This window comes from Alexandromys fortis, unplaced genomic scaffold (genome assembly GCF_014885135.2).
Source record: "Alexandromys fortis isolate MF-2015 unplaced genomic scaffold, M_Fortis_MF-2015_v1.1 scaffold_18, whole genome shotgun sequence".
NCBI classification, from domain to species: domain Eukaryota; kingdom Metazoa; phylum Chordata; class Mammalia; order Rodentia; family Cricetidae; genus Alexandromys; species Alexandromys fortis.
Window position 1 is genome coordinate 17132362 of NW_026067897.1, and position 24808 is coordinate 17157169.

General features: G+C 44.3%; 1 protein-coding gene across 6 annotated transcripts in view; it reads right to left on the minus strand.

Annotated features, from left to right (window-relative positions):
- Znf462 (zinc finger protein 462) overlaps positions 1 to 24808 on the minus strand; it is a 134104-nt gene that overhangs the window by 41841 nt on the left and 67455 nt on the right. For 5 of the 6 annotated variants that reach the window (XM_050165899.1, XM_050165891.1, XM_050165908.1 and 2 more), the window contains exons 6-7: positions 22098 to 22216; positions 18782 to 18973 (exon numbers count right to left, since the gene is read on the minus strand). In XM_050165899.1, coding sequence (XP_050021856.1) covers positions 18782 to 18973; positions 22098 to 22216 — 311 coding nt within the window. The other variant, XM_050165935.1, reaches the window with a different exon arrangement.

Sequence of the window (24808 nt, forward strand, 5' to 3'; positions counted from 1 at the left end):
GAAATCTTAGTGCTTCCTCAAGACCTGCCTTGAGGGGAGATGCCCACCGACTTCACGGAGCTGGCCACAGTGTATGCAGGGCTGGCTACGAGCCGAGCTGTGTGAGCCAGACAGGAAACCATTGTGGAGATTGCTTAAAAGATAAACCAGGAAGAAAGCACATCTGGCCTAAGCACACATATTTAGAGACCTATAGGGCTCCGAGGGGCGGTATGGAAATCAGGAGGGAAGGGAGACGCCTGATCAGGAACAGGGATGAGCAGCCTCACTTCAAAACACAAAGCTAAGCTAAAACCGGGCCTGAGCTGGAGTCTCTGAACCAACAAACCCAGTGGGTTTCTTAGCCTTCCTGCCTTGATTTCCACGTACTCTCAGCAGCGGAAGAAAACCCCCGCTCTGGGTTAAGCTGTACTTTTAATCACTGCTAAAGCAGTAGGCTCTTCCCCTAGGGTAGTTCCTCCACCCACTTCAGATTCGCCTGGAGGAGCACCGCTAAGTGAAGCTGCCTGCTGTGTGTAATGTACGTTTCCCTGGGGCTGGAGGGCTCAGAGAGTGAGGCAGAGAGATTCACCTAGTACTGGCTTTATGTTGATGGCTCTGTTTGGTATGGGTTGAGGGTCTCTTACTGGTCTTCACTGTGACCTTACAGAACTGTTGCTTCCCATTCTATAGATGAGAAACCTGAAGGGGAGATGAAGGGGAGAATAAGAACCAGACAACATTCCCTCTTTAGAACGTGCTTCTAAGACTCTCATAGCCCTAGAGAAACTCTCAACCAAGCAGACTATTGGTTTGCCATTTGTCAAAAGGAGATGACAATGGCCAACTTGATGTGACACCCGTATGAAGGACGGGCAGGGCCTATGCTTCCAAGACTTCTCAGTGCCACATCGATTAAAGCCCACATCATACAGACTTTGCAGTGAATAAGAGTATTCCGGCGTTGTTTATCACAAGTGAGAGATCGGATCACCATAACTGGGCGACAGGGTTGAATGGAGTGGCAACCGCTCACATGGCCATGATGATGGGACAGGGTAGTCATTCCATCTCTGTGCACAAGGGAGAGGCTCACAGGTCCTCTTTGGCTGGTTGTCTCTGGGCAAACCTAAATTCATGGCTACTGTGAGCTTGATCCATATGTTGGAAGCAGACATCAAAGAAAGGCAGGGGTCAACCTAAATAATCAACCCAAATAATACAGACAGACTGGTCACCCCCATTTTGTTAGGTAACAATGCACACAGGATGGGCACATATCGGCTTGTTTAAATGGGCTTGTCAGAACAAATTTAATTCCCAAATCGCAGTGAATTTTCTAGCAAATATTCTGGCGTTCATTTCCTTTTGCTTTTTTCAAACTTGTTTGCAGTTTGAGAAAGGTTCTTGACGTTCAGTTTATCGGTGTGGCCTGTCCACCTATGGGTGGCTTCCCAGCCACTTTTGCTTGCTTTCCTTTGAGAGCATCTCTTGCTATACCATGCTGAATGGCCTGATGTCTGTGAGGGACAGTGTCACAGACTTCTAGGTCTGCATGATTTTGGACTTTGGGTTTTCCTGTGACTGACTAGGACACCTTGGGTTCTCTGGGAACCTGGCTTAGCCTGCCCGGCTTCCCAGGACTGTCGGTCCATCTAAGCTTTCGACTGGAGGTCCATAAAACAGGTGGAAGGGTGAGCAAGTACAGAAGGTCACACAGAAAGAACAACTTGGTCACGGTCTAGAGTGTGAGGTCTGAATCAACTCGACAAGGCACCGACAGTCTGTAGCTTAGTGCACAAGAGTGAAGACATGATGGAGGGTGACACAGGGGGAGAGTGGGGCCCACATAGAACTTTCTCTGCTGACTTAGAACTTACTCTGAAAACAAAGTGTACAGTCCTTAAAGGGCTTGAGACAGGGCGGGTAAACTAGAAGCCCTATATTTGAACTATTTCCATGTCTAGAGCTTTTACCATTGCCCTGGCCCAAACCAATAAATAAATCAGCTTGCTTTAAACAGACTCCCCTTCCCTACCGATGACACAGTCCCACCAGCAACCCGACTCCATGCTCCGTTAAGTAGAAAACACTACTGTTTCTCGTCTGGATTTTACTGGTGTATTGGAACTGTTCGTCTGAAACTCAGTTCCTACTGTTTCTGCCGCACACATCTGGAATCGATTACAGGCTTAGCCAGGGACAGGAAAGAAGGCAACTCAGGGGTCTGCCTTTTCTGCTCCCTAATTACCCTTCATGTGCAAACAAGAAGCACAGGCAACTCTGCGGTATATTGGCACACTGCAGACAGCGTGCGCTCGGCATCCAAGTGGGCAGTCAACAGCCTGGCATCTTTGGAACGTTTCGAGATCACCAAGTCCCAGTATCACCCCAAAGGACCCAGAGCTGCGTTTTGCTCTGTAGTTTTAACATCCACGTGTCAACTCAGGGACACTTAATACCCATGTCCTGGTTTCATTTTAGTCTCACTGAAGTAGTCAAACTATTGTCAACTAATAGCATACTCTTCTGGGTTTATTAGCTCTTTAGAAATGGCTTGCCGATTCACAACAAATATAAAATGACTCTATATTAGTAATTTTAAAAAGATGGAATTATCCTTAATTATGTGTATGAGTGTGTATCCATGTGCAAGAGTGTCCTGTCCATGTGAGTGCCAGTGCCTAAGGAGACCAGAAGAGGATGTTAGAATCCCCTGGAGCTGGAGTTAAAGGCTGTGGTGAGCAGTACGCAGTAGGTGCTAGGAACAGAACTCAGGTCCTCTGCAAGACCTGTACACACACTTAATGGATGAGACAGCTCTCCAGTTCCTACATGAGCAATTGACAGGGACAAAGTTAACCGAACTTTATAGTCCAAGAGCTCTTGGATTAGCAGGGGAATCACGACACCGCACAGCAGTGAGAAAGAAACAAATGCCCCTGAGAAGTTACCTGCACGGCTGGAAAAGTGTGGAGCACGCACACACAAACACAAAAGTTTTAGATCTTGATTCAATGCTTTAAACTTCTGGAATGTGGAAGGCAAACAGCTTTCATTTTGCATTTACAGGACCTCTCCTCCAGGAAGACGCCAGCCCTGTGCCAGGTGTTTAGAACAGGAAGAAGATAAAACCTTTGCCCCTAATGAGTTCCCTTCAGGCAATATAATGGAGATAACAAAACAGGCCACAAGGAAGGGCTAAGGAAAAAAAAAAATCACAGGATCACGAGATTGGAGGGAAGAGACTGAACTCGTATCTGGAGCCATCACAGAAGTGCAGGGATCTGCACGGAGCTTTGAAGGCCAAATGGGGTCTGGAGATGGAGAGATAGAGAGACGGATAATGGGGAAAAGCAGAGACAACTGCAAATAGGTAGCAAGAACCAGGCTCATTGCAAGTTGGCAAAAGCAGGACAATCAACAGCCAGCAGCAGAAAGAAGCCTGGAGATGGAGTGGGTTTGGAGAGCCCTGAGTCCAACAGCTTTTAAACAGGCCGTGGGGAGCTGTTAAATGTTTCTGGACAGAGAATGAGAGCAGTCAGGGAATATACGGAATAGAGGTGGCATGGTAATAGCTTGGGTAAGAGATGAAACAGGAAGCGACAGGACAAGGAAGGCAACCGACTGCCTGCTATAAAATGGGTCCAACATGGCCAGCAGGTGAATTCTTGATGAATCCCAAAAGTTCGGGGCCTGTTTGGGAAGTGGTTGATCTGGTCCAGGCAGTACGGCAGAGTGAGAGTTAGGGCATGAGCTTGTGAGGGCCAAGTGCAGATGAGCGCACAGACAGCCAGGCCGAGGTAGAAGCGATGTTGGCAGAAGGGAAGCCATTATCTGAGAGTCCAGGGGGCCTGAAATGGACAGCAGGATTAAAACCTGGGAAGAGGATTCTCCTAGAAGAAAGATCAGCAGTTTTAATTACCATAGAACACACACACACACACACACACACATACAAGGATGGGGCAAGAGACAAGTGTGCAAGCCACTCAAGGAGAGAAAGGAGCAGCAGATGTTCGGTGCAAGAAGCCAGGCCTATTTCCAGAGTGAACGGCGCTGGAGTCAGAGAACAGGAGACCCGTTCAGGAGAGCGGCTCCATGGAATGCTGAGAGGAGAATACAGACTCTAGCAGTTTTAGGCAAGAAAGACTGAGTGGCAAGGAAGTCAAAAGAGGGAATGGGGATCCTTTCAAGAGAGATGAGCGAGGCAGCCAGGGCAACTACAAGAAAAGACTTGCAGAAGGTTGTACTCACAAATGGCTTTAGCATCTCAAACACTGAGCGCTTTCCTGGGGCTCACAGTGGTAGTTTTCCTAGCATTTTAGGGGAATCTGGCATATCAACAAATGAGGTTTAAGGATGAGGCGTGGCAGGGCCTGGCGGCAGCTGCTTTGAATACTAGCATAAGGGAGGCAGAGGCAGGCAGATCTCTGTGGGTTTGAGGCCAGCCTGGTCTACATAGTGAGTTCTAGGCCAGCTAGGGCAACATAGTAAGACCCTGCTTTGTTTACAGAAAGCAGAGTGACAGGGAAAAAGAGCTCTGGTGTCACAATTGCCAGCACAGGACCCCAGCCCCACAGGTGTCGACTCAGGCAACATTCCTTTCGTGAAGTTATTTCTCTTCATCCTAAAACAGCAGGGACCTGGTCAATCGTTCTTGTTTCAAGGGATTGTTGTGCATGTAGAGAAACAATTCCTACCTCCAGTAGGAAGGTAATAAATGATAGTTATTAATTAAAATATGTATTGCTAATTGACCATCATACTAGGAACAGGTCAGTCAGAGATTGGGACTTAACATCCCCTTGGCCCATTCGGGACACCAAGTGTTAGTTTCTGATAGAGGTGGTTTCCATTAAGCACCAACACTCAAATTTATATAACTTGGGTTACGGCATCAGGATCACTTTCCAAACACTGAGTTATTTTATATTCGAAGGAAGCAAAGTAAAGAAACTTCATTTCACAGCCAAAGGTAAGACATGAGTTTTAGGGGATTCTCTCCTTTTTAATAACTGCGATTCTTTGACTGGCGGATCACTTCCCAAACATTGATTTATGTTGGGGAATATTATTTTCAGGTGTATTAATTTTGTTCATGCTGCATTTGATGAACTGTAAAGCTGTGATTCTTTGCTTGTCTAACACACCTGATCCTCCTAATAAAGAGCTGAATGGCCAGAGGCGGGGCAGGAGCAAGGACAGGAGGGGTTAGCAGGCAGAGAGGATAAAAAGGAGAAGCGAAGAGAAGAGAAAGAGCAAGGAGAGGAGGACCTCAGGGGCCAGTCACCCAGCCACACAGCAAGCCACAGAGAAAGAAGTAAAGAAAGGTATACAGAAATAGGGAAAGATAAAAGCCCAGAGTCAAAAGGTAGTCAGGATAACATAAGGTAAGAAAAGTTGCTAAAAAAAAAAAAAACAAAAAAAAAAAAAACAAGCTAAGGCAGGCATTCACAACTAAGAAGAAGCCTCTGTGTGTGTTTACTTGGGAGCTGGGTGATGCCCCCCCCCAAAAAAAAAGTCAAAAAAGTAAAATACCACACAACAGAATTGTTTTAGATTTGACTAAAGCAAAGGAAAGGAACTTTATTTCAGATTCCAAGGTAAGACATGGGTTTTAGGGAATCCCTCCTCTTTTTAATAATCACTATTCTTTGACTGGTGATAAATGATCATGAATTGCTAAAATATTTACCTTTGCTGTATTATCTTAATAATATCTTATAATAATTTTAGATATTAGAGCACATCCATTTAATCCCTGAAATGACCTCAGAAAGTGGGCATTGCTGTTTTACATATTTTGGGAAAGCAAGACTCAGAGAGGATTAAAGGATAGTCATGCATGATACAGAGCTAGCTCAGCAGGGCACCCACCAAAGAGCACACATTTCATTGCGGTGTGAAAGCTACTTCCTGGACCCCAGCCTGCAGCATCCCCCAAATCCCCCTCAAACTCAGTGATCTGAAGACTAAGTCAATGAGAACGGCCTGGAGAACTCATGGCGAAAGGATCATTTGCCTCATTTTCAGTAGCTCTAGTGGAGTAAGAAGGATCTCTGTTGGCATTGGCTCAGTCAAAAAAACGAATCCAGTGGCGCACAGTAAGGGGCCCCAAGCCAGCACTGCTACCCCCCCCCCCCCCCGCCCCGAATTCCACTGGAAAGGAACTGTTAGGAGTTGGGGCGGAGGAACCGTGGAACATCTGGACGCTTTCCCCCGAGGATGACTGATTGGCACCACAGAAACAAAGAATGAGCGTCCGGGGTGGAACTTGGACAGGCTGAAGAAATAATCAGGTGTCGCAGATCTGTGGCTGTCGATAACCTACGCCTCCCTTCTAGATCTAGGAAGCTCAGGGGTACAATGTAAGCTGCTCCCCACTGTCTGGAAGTTGGTTCTGGGGCACAGCTGGTCCTATGTGACATACTGAGCCCCCACAGCCCCTCCAGAGACTAAGATGACTGAGGGCAAAAGGAGCCACCAAAGCTTCCTTCCTATGTTAGCTTGCCTTCTCTGATTTTCAACTGATAAAGTAAGTAAGCAAATAAAGAAGCAATCTGACGTTGAATAGAATCACTACTTTTTCGGCCAACAGTTTTCAGTCTTCGTTCATAGTAGGTAATATTTATTATGTCCTGAGCACACTCCCTAGGTATACGGGAACTCAGAGGATACTCCTGGAAATCAAAGACTACGGGAGTAGAACCATGGACTAATGTAGCCTTTCAAAAAAATAGCAAAACAAAAAACCCCCAACTATTTTAAAAAGGAAAAAATATTTTATTTGAATATCAAGCTTGACCTGTCAAATAATGTTTTCTATCTGGGAGTAGTGGTTCACACCTGTAATCCTACCACTTGGGAGGCTGAGACCAGATTGTCATGAGCTTGAGACCAGCATGCATGGGAGATAATATGTGTATTATATTATATAAATGTATCTTAAATATATACAAATATATGTATTTAAAATTTAAACAGTTCAAGGATGATCTTGACTACAGACTGAAAACCTATTTCAAATATTAAAAAAAAAACAATCATCAAGACTCAAAAAGAGTCATTCTTTTCAGGGATACATTATGGAGGTTATAAACCACAATGCAAAAAAAAAATAATAATCCTGCAGACGAATTAGGAAAAACTATCTTATTTTGTTGTCATAACAACATATAGAATTCACTAATTTTTAACGTGTCTTTGGAGAATTTCATTGACAATTTAACCGTCTGCCTGTGGTTTAGTTAGAGTCAACAGGCTTCTGCCTGCAGACATGTTGGTGGCATTAGTTTAGCCTGAGCACAAGGTAGATGTGAGTTCCTTCATCTACCTTTCTGCAAATTCCTAATTAAAAATTTACCCAGGGGCAAAATTTTAAAACACTGTAAAATCATCATAATAATAAAATCACAACTTACAAGTACAATAATTTGTGATTGCCATAGCTATTAACCACACAGCTGCTCGCTCCTTTTTTTCTTTGGGACAAGAAAGATAGGCAGCAGCCATTGGCAACTTCATAACTCTGCTTCTATCTTTTTTTCCAGAAACTACTGTGGCATACTCACGGATACACTGACATTATATCGAGATAAGTCTAAAGAATCTCATGTTTATTTTTAACAGTAAATCAGATTTGTGATTAACAAAGATAACCTGGGAAAACCCCTCGGAAAAGACTGAGGTTAAGAGCCAGAAAGATGAGCCGACATCAGTGGAGGATGTGAGGACCGGAAGGGGCTGTTCAGGGTTGGGATTCAGCGATTGTACTTTTATGCCAACTTGACACAAGGTAAGGTCACCAAAGAGGGAGCCTCAATTGAGAAAAACGCCTCTATGAGATTTTTACCATAGGGCTGTAGGCAAGGCTGTGGAACATTTTCTTAATTACTGATTGATGGGGGAGGGTTCAGCCCACGGTGGGTGGTGCCATCCCTGGGCTGGTCCTGGGCTCTGTAAGAAACAGGCTGAGCAAGTCACAGTGAGCAAGCCAGTAAGCAGCACTCCTCCAAGGTCTCCGCCTCCAGGCTCCAGCCAAGCTTGAGATCCTGTCCTAACTTCCTTTGATGATGAGTGGTAATTTGGTAAACCTTTTCCTTGACAAGTTTCTTTGGATACATTGTTTCGTCACAGCATTAGTGACCCTGACTAGGATAGCAACTTTGGATCTGGAGGGAGACAAGAAAGCCAGAGAAGCCAGTGGGCTGGAAAAAGGCTCCTCTGAACAGCTAACCTTAGTGTCTGCACCAGGCTTGGGGCAAAGCTCAAAGCAGGAGCTACAGAGAATTTGAGTTTCTGATGCTGGATGTGGAGTGTTATGGTCAAAGCAGCTACAGATGGATTCAGACAGGGGAAGGTAACTCTCCCAAGCTGGGGAGCCCAGTTTTGGCTAAATCGCTCAATGAATATGATCTAGAGTTTGAGGGATAAAGCTGTATGAGAAAGGAAGACCATGAGACTCACATCAAGTTCACAGAGGGGGATAAAAGATCACTCCGGAATGTCAGAAAAGTAAAAGTAAAAAGGGAATAAATACTAAAGAAAGAAGCGCAAGTAGTCTTGAGGAAAAAAGAGGGGAAAAAAGTTACTAGAGTTACAGAAAGTGAGAGGAGAGAGAGAGAGAGAGAATGGGGGAGGGGGTTCATCAGGTTAAAATTAAAAAAAAAAAAAAACACTTCCATAGAAGCCTGAGTTCAATCCCTGGGATCCACATAATGGAAGGAGAAAACTCCTCCAAATTGTCCTCTAACATGCTTGTTCCCTCTCTCTCTCTCTCTCTCTCTCTCTCTCTCTCTCTCTCTCACACACACACACACACACCCCACAGTGAAACACAGATGGTGGTGCCAGTAGGGGCAGAAGCTGCGCAAGTCAGTTAACTTAGAGGAAGGTGTGATTGGCACAGGAAGCCAGCACATCCTGGGATACACACAGCCAGACCCAACCAGCCTTTCCAAATACTACCCAGTTGATGGCAGCTTCTGAACGTGCAGGTGAACTTGTGAAAATCCCCGGCCTCTGCAGAAGAGAGCTGTTGCTTCATTGGCTTTCTTTGTCTGTCATTCCCTTTGCAGCTCTAATTAAAGCCAATTTAAGAAATATTTATTAAATGGCCTGCCAAGTGCTAGGCCTCTGGAAAAAAAATAATAGGAAGCAGTCCTTGACCTCAGAGAGCACAAGGTTTGTAGTCAGAGAGATAGATATGGTAGCTGACAATTACAAAGATATTTGGTAAGTCAAGAAATGGAAGTGGCTAGAAGGGTCAAAAGCTATCAAGCATCAAACATGCTTCGTATTCATCCCCCGGCAAAATCTCACTTTCAGCCCATTCCTCTAAACAGGCTAGACAGTCTGTAATCTTGATTTTTGGCACTTAACTTATAGACCAATTTGCTACGTTTTAAAATGAATTAGGTTTCTAGAAAATAGCAGGGATATGGGTTCTATTAAAGTATGGGGGAGGAGGGATGAGCACCCCTGAAAATAAAAATAACATTTGATTAGGAAACTTCAAAGGTCTTACATGATTCTGAGAATCCTGCCTTAAATATACACATACACATACATACATACACATATGTGTGTGTGTGTGTGTGTGTATATATCACATGTAAAAAGAAACATTTAAATACTTTAACTACTCAACATTTGTTGTATTTCTTGTTGAGAAAGAATGCTTTTGGCTTGCTTATCTTTAAAACTAGATTCTTGAACTTCAAATGTATGTATATGTATATATAGATATATGGTTCAAGTGATGGAATACATCAAGTGAAAACAAAATCACAAGAGGGAAAATTCATTTTCAATTCATGGTTCTAGAACTTTAAAAATAATTAAAATAATAAAACAAGTTGTTTTGTTGTTTAGTCTATTTACAGAACAAATGTGAAGCTTGTCCACAGTGAACTATTGGTAGAGCTTTTTGCTGGGTAGAGAGGCTAATTCACAGATGACTCCAACGTTTTCTGCTAAGCAGGGCCATGAAACTGTTTCCTAACCGTAAGTAGGTAAAAATATTGCAAACGGTGGAGGGAGGGGGATTTTATATAGCCACATCAAAAGGATGACTGTGACAGATCACTGTTTCTCGTAAGATTTATTGCTTATGTGGGCATCTGTGTGCATGTATGTGCACGTATGAACGCATGCATGCTGTGCCCATAGGGGTCAGAAAAGGTATCAGATCCCTTGGAGCTGATGTTACATGTGGTCGTGAACTGCTTGATATGGGTACTGGGATCTGAACTCTGGTCCTCTTGAGGAGAGAGTGGTCTTAACCACTGAGCCATCTCCTCAGGCTGCTCCTATTTTTAATACAACCTCTTTCCTGAAGAGACAGAGACAGACTTTACTGCTCAGAAATACTGAGCATTTTCCACAGTGAGTTTTACAATTCAGTCTGCTCCTAAACAAATCCATGGTCTTTCCCCCTGCACTTCCGTTCCCCCACTCTCACCACACACCCTCCCCTCCAGCGAGACAGAAGTTCGGCCCTAGCATGAGATCCACCTCTTCCATCACGTCCTCTGTGGGCCAATTCCTTCTCCTTCCCAGAGCGACAAGTCATTACAAGCTACAAAGGCAACTTCTCACTTCATATTTCCAGTCCTTTAACTTAATACTACCTGCATGTCTAGTAACTTAAGCTCCAAATAGCAAGGAATAATTCCAAAATCCCCCAAACATACAAGAAGAGGTGTGCTATACTAGCCCGTCTCACTGCCTAGCCGTGCAGTTCTGCCGTTAGGCCCTGACGCAGAGAGACAGACAAGCGCAGGCTTTGGATTTAGTGCACGAAACCCAACTCCAGCACATCTAGGTTTACGTGACTTTTTTTTTTTTTTAACTCATCGTCTCAGCCCTTGGAACTTCAGTTCCCTTCTTATAAAACCAAATTAATCATTTTTACCTCACATTCATGAGTGGTATTAAGGCCGATGATCAATTTAAGGCAATCAGCAGAACTAAGTCAATAAAAATGATTGCTTTTAATCACTTAGGAAGCAAACAAGGAGACATGCCGAGTCCTTATATAAACTACAGTGGATAGCTTTCCCTCTGGCCCAAAGGGAGACAGACAATCACTAGCAATGCTGCAAACTAAGAACTAGATTAAGGGTTGGGAAGGTCTGACGTCTGAGCGGCTTTAGCTGCAGTTGTGGCGGGGAACTTGCTCTGCGTGAAAATAAAAGATGATGTAAGGGGCTGGGCTTGTGAGATCTGTCTAAGAATACTGTGTGTCTCTGAGGAAGCTGGAGACCCGAGCAGCGGAGCAGGCTCCCAGGAGCAGTGTGCTGCAATATGAAACTTAAGCTGGGCCAGCACTCTGCCTAACACCTCCCTGGGTGGAGCTTGCAAAAGGATAAGAGCCCAGAGGCCAGAACTGATTCCCCTCTGGGCCTCGGTGGCAAGAGACAGAGCCCAGCAGAAAATAAATACATCCTTTACCTGAAACCTTGGCTGGTCACGCCCGCCTTGACCTTCCCTTATACCTCTATTTTTGTTGAACTACCACCATCACCACTGGGATTATTCTGCAGGGAGAGAGGATTCTAAATAGTGTAAGAAATGTACACATTACTACGACATCCCTACCCAGTCACATCATTAAAACTTGGATAACTTTTAAAAAGAAGAAGAGTAATGGTTTCCAAAACTATTTTTGGTATCTAGTTGTCAACTGTGCACTTAAAAAAAATTCTTTTCACAAGCCAATCTTTCTCGGGACATATCCTGCGCCCCAGCAGTGACACCCCACATCTTTCTCCCTGAATCAGAGTTAGTTCCTACTGTTCTTCACGGATTCCATACCCTGTCTGAGGCATGCGTAAAATTCTCTCCTAAACAGCCATATTTGCAAGAGGAGGGGACTTCTGGGTCAGGTAAGTCTCAGGACAACTTGAAGGGCTTTTGATTAAATAAAATCAAAGTAGCACATCAAGGTTTTGCTGCTGTGACAGAAAACTCAAGGCAGGCAATAATATGAAAAGAGATTTTTTTTTCCTTTCCAAAAAGAATAAATATTATTCTAAATGACTGGAGTAATAACTCAGTGTATTTTCTACATAGTTAAAAATGGGGATTCTTTTCTTTTAGGCTGTTGGTTCTCAACCTGTGGGTCAGGACCCTTTTGGGGGAAGGTGCCCAGTGACCCTTTCATGGGTGTCACCCAAGATCATCAGAAAACACAGATGATTGCACTATGACTTAGAACAGCAGAAAGTTACAGTTATGAGGTAGCAATGAAAGGAATTTTATGAGGAGCTGTCTCGAAGGGTCACAGCGTTAGGAGGTTGAGAACCACTGCTCTAAGCCATTTCTCCTGGGATTCTGGAAGTGAGCAGACAGTCTCCACCTAGTCACCACGGCTACCAAAGACAGATGTGGAATTACGTAGTCAACTCCAGTGTGACTTGGAACTAGTTCTGAGTGTGCTCGGTAACAGGCAATTTATATTTCTGATGACCAAACGTCCCTGTTGGCTTGCGGAGAGGGGGATGGGCTAGTTGCCTAGGTTCCCAGAACATTGAAAGTCTACACTTGAACTGTTATTTCTACACACACACACACACACACACACACACACACACACACACATACACAAATGTGGCTGGCTCAAAAACATTAAAATTCACTGTCAAACAATTGAAGAGCATTTCAGGTTCCAAATCCCAGGCATGTGAGTTTCTTTGGAAGAGTCTATCACACGATCACGTTCAAGACGATCATCAGTCTGGAGGGTTTCTATTTGCCACTTATGCCAGTGCTTAGAGCTTTTCCTCTGGAGACCACAGAGTGCAATCTAGAGTCTTTGCTGACTCTCTGTTTCCAGGAAGTCACCAAGTCTGAAGACTCTACAGTAGAACAGCCATGCTTTGCAATAAGCATAAAATAAACTCCAGACTACATTTTATGAAGGAATTCTGATGTCAAAGAGGGAAGGTTAGTGGTGTCTGGTCACATCATTCTGAGACCAGCTGAACCTATTAAAATTATAGTCAAGCCATTAAAATTATGTCTTATATCCCACGTGCTCTAAATGATGTAAATCTTTGTATCTTACAGTTATTCGTGCAAAAGTCTCTATTTCATTACTGTCATTTTTAGAGAAACCACCTCTCTCTCTTTTTTTTCCCACCCCAAGAGAAATCTGATTGCAATTGGAACCTGTGTGGAAGGTCTGGCGCCCTAGCAACTAATTGGATCCTCTCAAAGGTTGAATTTTATGTCTGACCTATTTAGAGACCTGAAAAGCATCTCCACAGAAAGCAGGCATCCCGGATCTCAGTTTTTAGGTGTCAAGTAGCACCATGGTCAAGATTAAATGAGTTGATAGTTTAGAGATAGCCTCGACACCATCCTCTTTTTGCGCTCACCCACGTCACCCACACACTAGTGCGTTTAAGACTTTCCCCATGTCTTGCATTTGACACCTTGGGATATTCCACACATTAACCAAGTTGTCCGCAATGAGCTGCACCAATGTGTCTTTTAGAGTTATTACATCATTTCCTATCAGCAGCCTGGTGGGACAATTCTTCAGGGAAAAGGAAAGTCCTACTCATCAACCAGTTTTGATAGTCTGCTTCAGTCTATACAGGATCATTGAGTTTGGAATTCATTTTCCCCAAAACATTATATGTTCAGAGACATGAAAAATAAACAGTCCACTGAAGGGGCAACTGTATACACCGACTCCAAGAGGCAGCCCTGTTACCTGGTAACCTTCCAGCAATACCCATCCCTCTCCAGCTACCCCGTCTCAACCTTCAGTTTCCTTCCCACACAGGTGGTCAGTCGCATGCAGAGAACAATGACGATATTTCAAATGCTACCTGAAGGTGGATCTGCTCAGTATGGCATGATGGTTGCATCAGAAACTCTCTGTGACAACGGTCCCCAAGGCATCATCTTCAAATTGTTGCTTTTTGAACATCTCTCTTAAATGGATATAAACTCGCTTAGCTCTGGGGAGTTTAGATAAGTCTGGGAACTCAGTATAGTGGACTGAATTGAAAACTAGGAAGCTTCCAAGAAACCAGTTACAAGAATACTGCATTTCCCAAATGCCTACCTGACTGTCCCGTTTAGAATAGGGACAGAACCATAGTACACCTACAAGTGCAAATACAGCCTTCAGGTAAGGGACAGAGGTGATAAAAATCAGGGCAGGGCCCTGAGAGTTTAGAAAGTGTGCTTCAAAGGAAGGAAAAGTCATAAACTATAGAAAGACGCAGTCAAGGAGAAATCCTTCAGCGTGCCCCGTGAAGCTTAGTCAACAGGTGTGGGCAGGGAGGAAGAAGTTAGCAGCTAGAGAGGGGAGCATACATCAGGGTTGGTTGATGAAGGCATTCTGCAATGGGGAAAAAAGAACTGAAGTCAACTTTGAGTGAAGGTAGAGGACTGGGATTTTCAGAGGTGAGACGCCTATGGTTCCTCAGGAAGATATACCTCATTTTAAAAAAAGGTGTTTGTCAAATAATCTAGAATTTTAAAAAAGCAACAAAAGCTAGGTGATGGTGGTGCACGCCTTTAATCCCAGCACTCGGAAGGCAGAGGCAGGTAGATCTCTCTGAGTTCCAGGATAGCCTGGTCTACAAGAGCTAGTTTCAGGACAGGCTCCAAAGCTACAGAGAAACCCTATCTCGAAAAACCAAAAACCAAGTCAAACCAAAACAAAAGGCAACTGAAAATGTTTTGGTCACAGAACATAGTCACAGAATAGCCAGGAACAGCGGCAGAAGCCCAGGACTCCCAGGCTCTGAAAGCTGTAAGTTTGAGGGCAGCTTGAGCTACATGATGGGTTTCAAGACCAGTCTTTCTTAAAAAACAAACAAATCACATTACTCCTTACATTTCTCTGTTACATCAAAATTGCCAAAACCGAGAAAGTTCTCATGGCTCATTATACTTTTTACAATAATTCATAAAATCAGAGACTCCTCCAATGGAGTGGTATAATGATTAAATTCTTTGTGCTTTTCTCAGTATTTAACTAGTGTCGGGGTGGAGAGCTCACCTCTCTCTCTCTCTCTCTCTCTCTCTCTCTCTCTCTCTCTCGTTCTACCTTCTGTTTTAAGAGTCTCATGGTAGCTAATTCTTAAAGCAAGCAAGGTCCATACGGCAGAACTGGATAGGCAGAAGAAACAATTTGTTCGCTAGCTTGGTTGGTTTTGGCCAGGGGAAATTCAAGGAGGAAAAAGGCAGGACACGGCTGAACTACCAGTTACATATCCATTGCTCATGTCTTGTGTAGCTTCTCAGGCCTAAACCAACCTTATGGCTACACTCCATTGGCCTACTTTCTTTGTTACTTTATATCTGTGCCTGTACACAGTTCTCTGGTCTGAAAGCGGAGACTTGGAAACAGCCTGAGAAAAGCCAGTCCTATATTTTATATGGCAGGAGAAGGAACACGGTAAACACCTCCCTGCGGAACACTTCCCTCTGTTGACAACCTCACTGTCTTCCCCTTAATGCACTGTTTTGAATAGCAAGCGAGTGCCATTTCCCATTATCCAGCACACAAAACCAATACCACACGCAGCCGTCGTTTTTCTTCCCAACCACTGATCATGCAAAGTATTTAGAGGAGTCGTGAAACATGTCAAGATTGACAACTCAGAGCCCAGGAGCCCTGCTGAAGTGCGGAACAGGTGTGTGGCCAGGCAGCTGGGGTTGAGGGCTGCCCCATCCTCCCAGTTTTCCTTTCTCAGTCCTCCCCCCCCCCCATTCGCGCATCCCTCTGGGTTAGGATTGAGACGAGCAAAGACAGAACCTCCCCGCCCCCTCCGGACTATTTCCCTCTGCCAGAAAGAACTGGCTTGTTCTCAAGACAGCAAGCGTTTGCCCGCTGCAAAACAGCAGCGAGCGTGTCAACTCGTTTTACTCTCATGGCTCACTAGGGATTTAGATAGCCCAGGACATACTGGCAGTTTCCCTGGGTTTATGGATCTCCACTCCCCCTAGGCCTGCAACACATTTTTGGTTCATGCATTCACAGGGTCCTGGCATCTGCTGTGTGGGAAACCCTAAATGAGAGCCAACAGCCCCACAGCTTCTCTCTATTAAAATGTGCAATTGGATTTCACATGTGTGTTTCAAACACCATTCAAAGCATGATTTACAGGCTACCGTCTAGCCCCACAGCTGTTTTTCCGTCCTCCAGTCTGAGCTGTTTCTAGGAATCCGCCACGAGCTGCCTGGCAAATTGTCCTCCTAGCGTGGGCCTCCTAAGTCATTCCTGGCCGTGCTAAACAATGCAAGATCTAAAGCAGGGCTTGAAGAAAATACTTATCGAATGCATAGACTATTAATTACTCGGTCCACACAATTATGCCTTCACTAGAACAGCCTATCCGCTGCCTCCTTTCTGTTCAGCCCACCTCCTAATCAACTTTTTTTTTGTCATCAAATTAAACTAATCGTGGCTGGTCCTTGGATATGGGGCTATTTACGTGCGTTAAAAACAGTACAGGGCCGAGGAGTTTTGCGCCGGTCTCGGGCAAATGGTTACCACCTAGAGCTTCCAAGCAAATGTGTCCTTTCTCAAGACAGAAAACAAAAAGCAGCACCGCGTAGAGGAAATTACCTTCCCGCGGCTGTGAGCTGCAGTCACTCAATGTCAGACGGCCGTGTTGTTGAGAACCCACCCCTCTCCACAGTCCAGCTTCTGAGACTCTGACACACACACCCCCATACACACACCCCCTACACACACACACACACACACACACACATACACACAAAAGAAGGTTGTACTTCATTCAGGCGTGGGGCTGTAGTAAGCTCAGATGTGCGAGCCAATGTCTTCCAAGCATTTCATTTTCTGAGGGCCAGAACCATCTTATGTTTGTTTAGGGTTTGTCTCTGCCTAGACCAGCTTGTAGCCAGCACAGGTTCGGAGAGTTGGCAGCACCCAGCTTTTTAGCCTGGGTGAAAAGGAATGAGTCGGGACTCTAGGGGATCCCCTTATCCCGGGACTGAGACCAAGGATCCCCTTATCCCGGGACTGAGACCAGACTTGCAAGGGAGGCGAAGGAATGTTTGATACTGACTGGAAAAGGCTTTACCAGGAATAGTATTTAAGTGGATCAGTTTCACCCAAGTGGTTACAGGAGGATAGCTTCCATTCCAGATTAAAAGACAAGAATAAACAAATTAATTAAAATTCACATTAATAAAAACCTTACAATTCAGGTCAGATTTGATTTTTTTGCCCTCTGGTCACAATACACCCAGGGAAGAGAATCGGAGGGTGAAGGGGGCTATTCCTTTATTCTTTCACAGGTATTCCCACGCCACTGTAGCCTGGAGAGTCTTACGGAAGACACAGACAGCACCGACTTCCTTCTGCAGTTACAACTACATCTGTGGAGGTCAGGTGCTCAATCCCTCATAGGCACCATAAGAAACCCCCCTGATAGTCAGAAGTTCTTACGTTCCCAGTGCTATCTGATGCTCAAGACTTTTTGTTTTAATTTTGGTCTCGGGGCTCACCTCTCTGTTCCCGCCTATTCACAGACTTCACGAATAAAGATCATTCATTACTATTTTGATAGCCTGAGAATTAGTCTATGTTGACAAGCTGGGCTATCACAGTCTCGAGACGCCTTCAAGAACCTCTTCATTTAAGTCCTCACACAAATACGCCCAAATCCACACTCGCCATAAATGGTCCCGAAGATCAGAACGGTGACCAAAAGATGAAAACCACAGAAGTAAAATGGCCTCTCACCGACACTTGCTGTGCGTCAGACATAGCGGGCATTTGACGTGGGCACCTTGTCTCATTAGTCTCTCCGGATAAGCAGCTGAGGCTCGTACATATCATTATTCAACCTCACATACAGGAAGAGAAAATACGACAGCCTAGGAAAACACGACTGTCAGAGGGAGACAGTAGGAATCCAGGCCTATGCTCCACTTTCTGTCTCTGAGCTCCTCCTATGGATGGAAGAGTAGCTCCTGGGAGGAAGGCTGGGAGAACCGTAGACCACAGCAGTTATGGCTCAGATGTGCTACAGAAGGTACCATGCATCCGAGGAGAAGGTTGGAGCTCCAAGCTCTCCTATCATCTCCAATTCTCCACGAAGGAGCCCATCCTACAGGCATACTGGGAAAGCTAGACAACCCAGGTCTGACCAGAACAAGAAGGTGTCCCTTTGCTCTCAAAGCCATGCAGAATGACTTCTGGCTCCAACTCAAGACTATCGCTTTGGTCACTGTGAACATGTCTCAACATCTTCCTCATGCCTGACCTTCAATACTATGCAGCAGTGCAAGGCAATTCTAAACCCATTTCCCAACTGATGCTCCCACGACAAACGCCAGCTGTAAGAAAACACAGACGTCTCTAACATGTCACGTGACCCACTCTGATAAGAGAGCCCCATTCACTCGCTCTTCCCATCTATTCTGAGCTTTGGCTAACTTACACAACCGACACTCCATACACCACACACATTTTTTTTACAAGACGAGATAGCCATCAAAACAACACGGAGTCTGTCTTGTATTCCATTCCTGTCTCATGAGAATCTCCCATGGAAGAACCCAGCAACCCAGCACTGGCATGGTGCATCCTAGCCAGCACGATCCTCTATTGGTATCTGTGGACATAATTACTGGGGCACCATGCATATTTAGACTGCGCACCTCTTCCTACTCCAGAGTTTTCCTTTCCTTCCCTTCATTTGAACCATCATATTTTCACGTAAGCATTTCCTCTAGAAAAAAAAAATTAGTTTACCTCATCCCCTATGGTGATTCCATCTGGAGAACCCATTCTTACCATTGGAGTCTTCCACTTCCTCGGTGGGGGTCGCCTTTTGAGAGGAGTGGTGGGCGTGTGAAGACAGGAGACTGACAATCCGTGGCCTGGGAAGGGTCAGGGCTTTTCCATGAACCTTGAGGGAGTGTTCCTTCAGCTGGCTGATTGTCATGGTGGAAAAGGAGCACCAAGAACACTTGTAGGCGTGTTCACCTAGAAGGAGATGGCGGTGAGGTAGAGAGGAAAGGTGGGAGTCAGGAGGAAGAGGGCTAGAAAGCAAAACCACACCGTTAATTGGCTCCCTCTAGAGATGCGCTCGAAGGGTGCTTGGTCTAGAAACCCTCCGAGGACAACTCCCTGCCCATCCTCACAACCGCAATTCCTAAAATAGAAGCCCTGAAGCTCTATGGGAAAGTCACCTGTGCCCATGTGTCTCCTGTTCTAGCTATAGCAGTGAAATTTTAGGATGGTTCCTATTTATTGTGCCACCTAATTCCGAAAGGGTTAAATCTCTTCTTCCTTCTCTATGCAAAAAAGCGACCACAGCAGGTTGCAGTCGACCCCAGAAAACAATAAATTTAATTCTTTCTCTCAATGGCTTTTCCAAGCATGCTGTCCATCCACAGGAGAGCTACTGTGTTGATTCTCAAGTTTAATTTTGCTGAACGACACAGCTCCTCATCTGACACATTCTTAACCATTTTCTACCCACATTGATTTGGGGTTGAGGGTAAGCTCATCATGAAATTCCATTTCCTATCTGAACAACAGTATCGAAATGGAACAGGTCTTTGGGAGGGAGAATTATATGTGTTAAGCATAAGGGAGAAGGGGAGCATGGATACCATTTTCAGCATCCCATAAATAATGCATTTGAACTGAACTACAGCCCAGAAAGCCATGATCAAATTAAGACAAGAATGTGGCTGGCTTACCTTTGCTGTAACCCAGCTTTTTACATTTTAAGAATGAAGGTTGTCAGTGAGTTTGTCTGATATCAAACAAATATATTCTAGTCTGATAAATCTGGAAATCAATCTCATTTAGAGTAACAAGAAAGCAATTTGGCCCCCGATCTAATAAGGCTACTCCTGAGGGTATTAAGAAAATAGCTTACAAGCCAGGCATAGGGGTTCACACCAATAACCCCAGCATTTGAGCTAAAGCAAGAAGTTTGTGAGTTTGAGGACAGCCTGGCTGCAATAGCAAGATATGGTCACAAAAATCCCAATGAGCAAGGAAGGGAGACAAGGAGAAAGGGAGGGAAGGAAGGAGGAAGGAGGGAGGAGGGAGGGAGGGATACACCCTTAATACAGAGATACTCATTTGGAGTTTAGTATTACTTGTAAACTGACAAGGTGGCTCAGTGGGTAAAGGCATGTGAGGTCAAGGCTCATGACCCAAGCTATAATCCTGGAACCCACGTGGTAGAAAGACCTGACTCCTGTAAGAAGTCTTCTGACTTCTACATGCACAATGGCAAATGCTCTCGCGTGCACACATGGACACACACACACACGCAAACAATGGTACACACACAGAGAATGTAAATAATTTGATGAAAAAAATTATACTATTTATGCGGGAAAGATATGAAACAACCTAGATTTTGGAACAAAAGAAAACAATTAGACAAATGTAGGTATATGCTCTGGGTGAACCATTGTTAAATTCTTGAGAACTTGTTATAAAACAGAAAATTAAGAATGAGATGAAACATGAAACATACTTTACAGACATTATCATCACAACTGTGGAAAATAATTACACAGAAAACAGATGACAGGGAATATCAAATATTAACAGTAGCCTTTATAGAATAGCATTACTAATGACAGAATAGATTCCTTCTGTTTTCAAATTTCCTTCAATAAATATGCACTTTAAAAACGTATTTTCTTAAAAGTGGTATGTTGCTATGTTACTGAAGCTTGGCTCAAACTCCTGGACTCTGGGAATCCCCTGCTTCAGTTGCCCAAATACAAGAACTAAAGATATGCCCTCTCTTGGCTACTTAAATGTTTATTTTTAAGATTAAATTTAAAAACCAGGAGACAGTGAGTTCAAGGCCACTCTGAGCTATATAGCAAGACCCTATCTATAGACATCAATAAAAATAAATAAAACAGTCAACTGAGAATAGACAAATTGAAAGACTTATAGCAAACATATGACTTTTTTTCCAAACCAAGGATCTCTCAGTGGCTCAGAGTCAAGCTCCCATGGGGTACCGACAGCAGAATTCTATTGCTTTTATTTCTGGATACTTCTTCTGGTCAACTATTGAGCACAAGGAGGCTGGGCAGCTTAATAAGCTCTAGAAACATGCACTCATCTTAGTGTTTGGAAGTTGTAGCATCTGGACTGTTTAAAGACCTTCACCTAGGCCAGAGCATTCACCTAGCCCCCCACTGGTAAAAATGACTTTTGACAAGGCAAAAGTCAATGAGAAAAGCTCACCAGGATGCTGTCCCTGCTGATCAATTTAGGATTTACATGAGTTTCTAAAAGTAAGATGAACTCTGAAGTTACTCATTCCTTGGACTTCAGAAGTTTTCCAGAGACAAAAATACTACCAGAAACAAGCCTACATGGCTAGCCTCCTTGCTCCAATTCGGATCCCCAGTGGGGCTAAGGGTACTTGTGTGACTTAAGCAGTTTCATGGCCCTAAAACAGCTCAACAGGTTTAACGATCATGAAGCAGAGGAACGATACGGGTTCTGTATGAGTGGGCGGCAAAAGTGAAGAGCCAGGCTCTGGGCAGCTTCTGTGAGACTGTTCGGAGCCAATGCTACAGAAGGCACAGAGAGAATTACATAATGCTGCCCCTTTTGGAATGCTGTAGGGTTGAATACGATGATGGCTGTCACAGCTTAGTGTGCAGCCTGGGACTAATACCATGGTGTTACAGAAACAGCACAGCTCCTGGACATGTGTGACTCAAGTGAAAGAACATGGCTTACCTAAGGGCATCTCCTGAGAAATCTCATGCTTCCTGGGTTTTCTGTTAGCTACATTTTATCTCAGTTGGTAGTTAGCTCAGTGGATGTAAGAGTTCCTTTTTAATATAATTTCCATCATCAAGCCAAGGTAATTCAGAAATTTCTTTTAAAACCAAACCAGCCTATTCTAAGCTCTTGGTAGCATCAACCAAACAAAGCATAGGTGATGACTTTGGTTTTATGAACAAAATTTAATTTTGTATTCTCTTTAAAACTGAACACACAACCACCTCCAAAATAAATCATGCTCATTTGAAGAGACTTTAAATTTCACTAGAAGCCATGAGGTAGCCAACTCAAGAGCCGCTGAAGAATCCCACGAATACCAACTCACCAGCATGGGCTTTGAGGATGTGTGTCTTTAGCCGACTGTTGTAGGAGGACTTGAAAGAGCAGAGCTTGCAGCGGAATGGTTTGTGGTGTCCGTGATGGGTCTGCATGTGGCGATCCAAGCTTGAGATGGAAGAAAAGAAAACCAGGATTAAAAACCCGCAAACATTTTCCCATTGCCCCTTCTAACATCAGACTTTGAAGCTGTTCCAATTCTTCCCTGTTGTTGTCTAATGACACGGGGCGTCATTACCAATCAATAAATAGAAGCCCAGTGTGGTTGCACATAACTATAATCGTAGTACTTGGATTCTACTACAGGAGCATCAGGGGTTCAAGACCAGCCTTGGCTACATGGTAAGTTCTAGGATAGCTGTAAGAAATGAGAGAGAGAGAGAGAGAGAGAGAGAGAGAGAGAGAGAGAGAGAGAGAGAGAGAGTTCAAGGTGCATGGCATGCTCCTGCTCCTACCACGTGCCTTGTCCTCCAGCTCACTATCCATACAGAGCACGGTGCAAGTGTGTTTCAAGGAATCGTGTATGAAAGAAGGGTGAACCGAAACCCTGCCTGATAAACAGCAACCACAGTTGCTCATATCACTCTTACAGAAGCGGTTTATGAGGACACAACTTAATTAGAATGAACCCCTAGCACTTCTTAATAATTATTAGTCTGAAAAATAATAAAGCTAACCAACAAGGTGTGGGATGTTCTCATTTGTACAGTACTCCAGAGGTCTGCATTCCATTCTCAATGACTCACAGGGAACTCTTGCTGCTCACCACCAACACATATGCTGTTCTTCCGAGCGCCACAGCTACAGGACCGATGGCCTCCGGACAGCTCCCTCTGGATGCCCTTTAGCTAAGCCCACACTCAACCCGCACTACCCAAACCCGGCACACTTTCCTACAAAGCCAATTCTCCTCGTTTCCGCAAACGACCCTGCCATTCTCTCAGCCAACCAGCCTCAAACCTGGATGCCACTTCTACTTTGTTACGTGGTCTTTACCGATTCAATCCTGAAGCCAGTCCCCTGACTTCTTAAATGAGCTCCTATTATTATTTCTTCTAAATTGATCTCCCTGGCTGAGCTACACAGTCAGACCAACTGAGACAGAATCCCAGCTATTTACTTATTAGCTATTTGGCCTCAGGAAAACTCTTTAGTCTCTTCAGGCCTCACTTTTTCCATCTATAATATAGAGATGATAATGGGGCCATAGCTCATAGGGCTGTTTTGTAAATAGAAAGAGGTAATAATTGAAGATACTTAAGATAGTGCCTGCTGTATCAGCAGGTGCAATAATTGTTAGTAATTATGAATATGTTACTCATTCCAGACTCTTCCTTTTGCCAGTACTGTAATTATAATGTACTAATTCCTGGCATTTAAAGACAACCTAATAGGATGTCTATTTAGGTAGCCAGGAGGTAACTTCCACTATTCCTTTTCACGTAAGTTAAAGCTTATTTAAACTACCAGGTAAGGCCTCAGCGAGACTGACATGTTCTCCTCCTCGGACCCTCTCTTCTCCCTCCCCTGGCGCCTCAAACTATGCAGGTTCTACCTTCCCATGTCAAGACTTGACTCAATGTCCATAACCTATAAAACCCTCCCAACTCTCCCCCAAGCAGAAGGTGCATTGTTCTTTGTTAAATTTCACAGCACTCAGGACTGGGGAGCTCAGCAGTTAAAAGCACTGGCTGCTTTTCCAGAGGACCCTGGTTCAATTCCCAGACCCACACGACAGCTCACAAGTGTCTGTAACTCCAGTTCCAGGAGATACAACACCCTCATACATACGCACATGCAGGCCAAAACACATAAAATAAAGATTAAAAAAATTTAAAAAGTTCACAGAGCTTTACTGAAATCTCATTTTTAAAAGTGCACCTCATCTCCCTGGTCCTTTGTTGCTGTTATTCTTTCTCATAAGTCAATCACATCCTACTCTTCTTCATATTTTCCCGAGACAGAGTGCAAGGCGTATACTATTCTTTTATTCAAAATACCTTACTGAGGGCCTGTGTGTATTGTGTGGTATGGTTTAATACTTAAGGAACTGAGAAGAACACCAGTTTTAGTGCTGCAGTACGGATTAGACGTTAGCTCTGGACCAGAATAAAAAGCATGCCGTCTGTCCTGCTCTCCTGAGACACAAGGCCTCCCTCTGCTTTCGAGAGTTCCGTCTGTACTTGGTTTCCTTGAAGTGAACAAGTCTCACTGATTTTCAATTGCAACAGGAATAAGAGTTAAGCTAGCTACCTTCAATATTCTGCCAGCCTTTAAGAGAAAGAATATTTATGCGACAAAAAGTTTATTCTTCTCAGAAACTCCCCATCACCCCAAATTCCCTGTTTTAAAGCTATGGTGGGGTGATGGGGCATGATACATTCCTGCTTCTTATACTCCCCAGAATTTTTTTTTTTAACAATTTGAAGGAGAGAGAGAGAGAGAGAGAGAGAGAGAGAGAGAGAGAGAGAGAGGCTTGTTTCACCACACGCTTGCCACAGAGTGCATAAAGGAGTCAGGCCACTTGCGTAGGTCAGTTCTCCCGACTTCTCCATGTAAGTACGAGGAACTGAACTCAGGTTGCCAGGCATGGAAAGAGGTGCCTTCCCCTACCTCTCTACCTCACTGTTCCCCAAGCAATCTCCTTAGCATCCATAGCCTTGTTACCTTCCCGTGACTCGAGTCGGGTTAACAGGACTC